The 5269-nt window shown below is 29.0% G+C and overlaps 1 protein-coding gene across 1 annotated transcript; it reads right to left on the bottom strand.

The window, feature by feature from the left end:
• Positions 1-3694: 3694 nt before the first annotated feature.
• Positions 3695-5005, bottom strand: LOC113380602 (putative mediator of RNA polymerase II transcription subunit 26; the record flags this gene model as incomplete). The annotated part of the gene is made up of 1 exon (XM_026619779.1): positions 3695-5005. A coding segment is annotated over one exon (1311 nt), but the record flags the coding sequence as incomplete, so codon positions are not given.
• Positions 5006-5269: the final 264 nt, after the last annotated feature.

Genomic DNA, 5269 nt, shown 5'->3' with positions numbered 1-5269 from the left:
AACAAATAGATTTTTTTTTTACTTTTTAGGAAAATGTATTTTCCATATTAAAAATTAATTACAGTACAAAATTTATTTTTTATTTTGATATATTTCGACTCATTTGGAGCATGTAAGTTGACATCAGTTCAAAAATTCATGTAATTTTATATAGCACTCTAGTTCTAATATTATTTAATCACATATCTTGAATATTATTCAAATCCAACATATAATTTATAATAAAAAAATTTCTATTTGCATTTCGAATGGTATTGCATTTTCTCAAAATATTAAATTTTTCACTTACCAATTCAAAATACATCTTCATACTTTAATATAATCCAGTTTCAGTTAAATTCCAGCTTGTGCACATTAAAATTACAATAACAAAATCAATATTAGAACAATAAATCTCAGTCAATATAATTAATCAATGTCTTATACCAAATTACACACTGTACCTAAAATTTATTTACATTTTTCATGACTTTATGATCACTTTAAACACCACTTCAAAGTCATAAAATCATAAGAAACACTTGCAGATTAAAATGTACCTAATCACTTGAAAAACTATTATTTTTTATGATCCACAATTTTATACAATTTCTAGTGATGAACACTATAAATTCATCAATACTATTAGCTGTTGTTTTTTACCCTGTTTTATATATGTTTTAAATTTTACGATGGAGGGCGAAAGCGTTTCATAGTAGTGAACTGCACCTGCATAAATGCATCGCGTTTGATTTTCCCTTTCTTTCTCACATATGCGAAAACCATTTCTCGTGCTGGAAAGAGAAAGACAAAATTGCATTTTGCCGATCAACAAATCCGATTTGTCGAAGAAGCGATGCCGGAAAATGCATTTCTTTTGGTAGACAGATATTTAATGGAAATTTTACTCATAATAAATAATAAAAGTAATAATTATTCAAAGTTGTGATTCCAAAGTTTAAATGAACAAAACTAATAAAAATTAATCACAAGAATCAAAAACTAGTCATAATTTCACCAAAGCTCTGTTGTACTTGAAAGCGCATAATATTCAGATAACATAAAAAAAAATCTTATTTTTTTTTTGTCAATTGGGGTCAGTACTATCAGCCGTTTTGGATTGATGGTTCCGGGACACCCTGTAGATAAAAATTTGTATGGAGCAAAAATAGTTCTATATAACTTACTGATAAATTCAATTTTGTTCAGTTTCCTTAGTTACTTGAAATTAATGGTCGTATGATCCAATTTGGTTGCAATCTCAACATCATCTTTTTAAAAATTATAGTTATATATTTATTTTGTAATCAAGCTTTGAGTAAATTTAGTTGTTTAGTTTTTGACAGAATTTGTTGAACTGTTTCAACAACTTATTAAATGGTTTGGATTAAACCGATTTTTTTTTCTACAGGCTCTTTGTCTAAAGTTTTGCATGTTTGTTTTATCAGAAAGATAAACTTAGTAAAAATAATAATACATTCTAGACATTCATATCAGTTGCTAGGAAGTTTGGCCGACTTGCTTACAAAACTATAAACTTATTGGTTCCGCATTTAAATCAAATTGATGCACATTATCGATTCTAAGGCACATTAATTATAATTTTGTATAAAATTAAATTGACGACATTTTGAATATAATTAGTTGCGTAATTGTAAAAAAATCTACTTCTCAATCAGTAGTAATTATATAAGTTATAGTTGGACATTACATTGTAATGTACCTAGAAAATGCGATAAGACTTTATATTACATGCCATATACTTTTCTGTCGTACATACCCTGAGTGACTTTTCCTTAAATATTTATTTATTTTAGAATAGATTTAAATGTTTTTTTATAGATCAAATAAAACCATGGACACTGAACATACTAATAGCCTAGAAATATTAGGATGCTCAGTCACAATGTTTTTATCTTCTGCATCAGTACCTTATTTCTGATGGCTAAAATTAATAGCCATCTGACAATTAAAAAATAAAAATAATTATAGTTGTTATTGTAAGCTTAGTTGCAAATGCATGTTTAATTTTACTCGCTACTGAACTTCAAACGTGTTTTCAAGTAATTAATTTATGAAAATTCCCTTTCTTGCAATAATATATCTAAAGTCATCACGCAAAGTGTTTACTTGCTATTGTAAGAAAATTTCGTTTGGTCAACATTGGCAACAGCTTTCACAATCTTGACAGTTAATGCACTTTTGCTAAGAAAACAGATAAATAAATTGGAGTAGATGAAAAATTACTCTGAGTATTGGTTGCTTCAATTCTTTGCTGATTGATATTTGATGACCACAACGTTGACCCGTGATTTAATTTCTAATGTGTTTTGCAGTATAATTTTTGTCATATTTAGGAAAGATTTTTTTTTTAATAATAACCATATTTAGCTAGGTGAAATTATCTTTATCTGTTTGGTAATTAATAATTGTGGAACCAACCTTTTAGAGTTCACTGTTGTAGCCCATTGTGGAGTTCAAATTTGACAAAATTAAATCTATTTAATTGATATATTTAAAACTATTACCAAATTTATTTTCATGTATCTACTTATAAAGGTAGACGGTTTTTAAAAAAATTATATTTTGCATTCACCTTTTAATAGAAATTATTTTGAGTATTGCAACAAATTCAAAAGACAGGGCATAAGAAATTTCTTATTTAAACTAAAAAAACGCTTAAAGTCTCCTTATAAAAATCCAAATTATAAAGAGTAAATTTCATAAAATATCAACAATTTAACAAAATATAATTTTATAGCAAAAATTCTTATTATGGTGAAAAATTAACTTACCTTTTCGTTTCTTGATTTTATTGTAGTATCATAATTATCATATTAATATAGGCGCAACTATTTGTTTTTAAAAAAAATACTTTTTCTAAAATTAATTACTAATTCCTAAATTTATTTGCATGCTAATTTTAATTCTAACTATAAATTCATCATTTTTATTTTTTTAAGCAGCAACTGTTCTGAATTTCTCCTGCTATAAAATAAAGTTACATTATTTTAAAACAAATTTAATTGAACAAGTATTTCAATTTCATTAATAAATATACTGCTAATTTATACATGATAATTTTATATTGTAAAAATAGCACATTTATATTTCTTTCAAAAGAAATAATTAAATACATAAAATATATTGCACTTATTATAAACAGTCACATAGTTTCGGGAGTATCAAAAATACAATTGCACTTAAAATATAACATTTTCATGAAGAAAAACTTCAAAAAAAAAATCGTATCAAAATATAATTACTGAAGTATTTTGATATTGTTGATATTTTTTAAGTAATGAGAATGAGTTAATTAATCTAAAAAAATAAACTGATACATCTAATAATAATTAATAAGTGTCATCATATAATTTTAGTTTTAACCACATTGCTTGATATTTGTTTGTTTTTATGTACAAAGTTAAATTAGGATCTATTCAATTTTTATGCAAGTTCCTCATCGTCAAATTATGGTACATCTATCAATTCACGTAAGCAAATTAATATTTCAAATAATTATTTAAACATAAATTTTGTGAAGCAACAGTAGCAAAATTGTTGACCAAGTCAACGTGAGTAAAATATAATACATAAACAATAATAATACTTTCAATCATCATTTTTCCAAGCATATCTCATGCATACACAATATATTTACAAAAACATCAATCCTCAAACGTACATAATTTCTCAAAAAAAACTTGGTCTAAATCTATTGTTGTTTTGTTGTCAAACCCCGCCGTAGTTTTGCTATCAATTGATTATACTTCCTATATTGTTCCCTTGAGTAAACTCGTTCAGATCCTTGGGCATCCTGTTGGGTATGGGCATGGTAGTTATAAGGACCTTTTTCTCCACCAACATGAGGCAAATACATGCTTTCCCTGTATTGAGCAGCAGGAGATGCTGGAGGTTCTTCATGGGTACCAGAGATGTCATGATGGACGTAGGCGTATTTAGGTCTTGTTGCTAAATATTGTTGGTGAGTTGGAAATATTACCTGGGTATGGCTTTCTGATGGATAATTTTCGTTAGTTGGTAAACTAGAAGCTTGATGGTGGTGTCCTGAAACGTATTGTAAAGCATAGTTTTGTTGTGGAAGTACATATTGCACTTGTTCTTGCTGAGTGTATTGTTGATTATGAGGTTGGTGGACTTGTTCTTCGCCTTGATCAACATATTGCACTTGTTGCTCTGGAACTCCATATTCAGCACTTGGTTCTTCATGAGCTTGTTGCTGGGTTTGGTAGTACTGAACTACTTCTTTCTGTTGATGGTTTTCCTGTACTGGTAAATAATGATTGGATTGTTGTACGGGATGCTGCACTTCGTGTTGTTCAAGAACTTGGTTTGACTGTTCCACATTATGAACTTGCACGTGCTGTTTATGACTTGGTTCATAATGAGACAACGGTGCTGCTAATGGGGTACCATAACTTTGTGATAAAGTTCTGTGTTGTTGTCTCAATTGTTCAGTCCTAGATAAAATATAGGCTTGCAGCAAAGCTTGCAAATGTGCAGCGTAGGCTGGTGGACCAGGAACTCGAAGAACAATAACTGGTACAGTTTGATCTTCATGTCCACCATATGATTGGTGCCCACCATGCGATTGGTGTCCACCAAAGTCCTGAATTTGAGAATGTGTGCTATAACCACTTCCATGGTTCTGCTGCAAATTAAATCCATGATTCAACCTTTTGTAAGCTTCAATATGATGTGCTTGGGGCACTAGATCATGCTGAGAGTAAGGATACACTTCAAATTTTGGTTGTGAGAAGTGATAACTGTTTTGTTGGTGGGATCCTCCATTGAAACCATAACCATAGCTGGATTCGACAGTTCTTTTTCCTTTTCCTGGCTCACTTGATGTAATGTTCTCTCTTTTGACTTGGATTTTTAAGGAATCTCCGTATAACTGGAACTGCTTTTCGACTGCGCGTAAAAATTCTTTGTCAGCTTTGGAGATGCCTTTGGGAACTTTCTTGGCAGTGGTACAAGCCACCAGCAACGCCAGGAAAATGACCTAAATAAAAGAAATAAAATATTAGGGAAAAATATCATAGTAATTTAAAAATACATTTCAAATAAAATTATTTTTTTCAATATTTTATACAAAATAATTCTACGGGCATTTTTTTGTTCAGTATCTTTCTAGGTCTTAATGACTACAGTTATTAGGAGCATCAACCAAAGAGCAATGTAAATTTACATATTAATAGCTATATTATTGCCAAAGAGATTGTTTCTACAGTATCTCAATCTTACTTATTATTTTTACCCATATTTG

The sequence above is a fragment of the Ctenocephalides felis genome, unplaced genomic scaffold (genome assembly GCF_003426905.1).
Source record: "Ctenocephalides felis isolate EL2017-DRISC unplaced genomic scaffold, ASM342690v1 CF-g0.4_SCAFFOLD_02240, whole genome shotgun sequence".
Lineage (NCBI taxonomy): Eukaryota > Metazoa > Arthropoda > Insecta > Siphonaptera > Pulicidae > Ctenocephalides > Ctenocephalides felis.
This window is presented reverse-complemented; position numbering and strand designations above follow the sequence as displayed.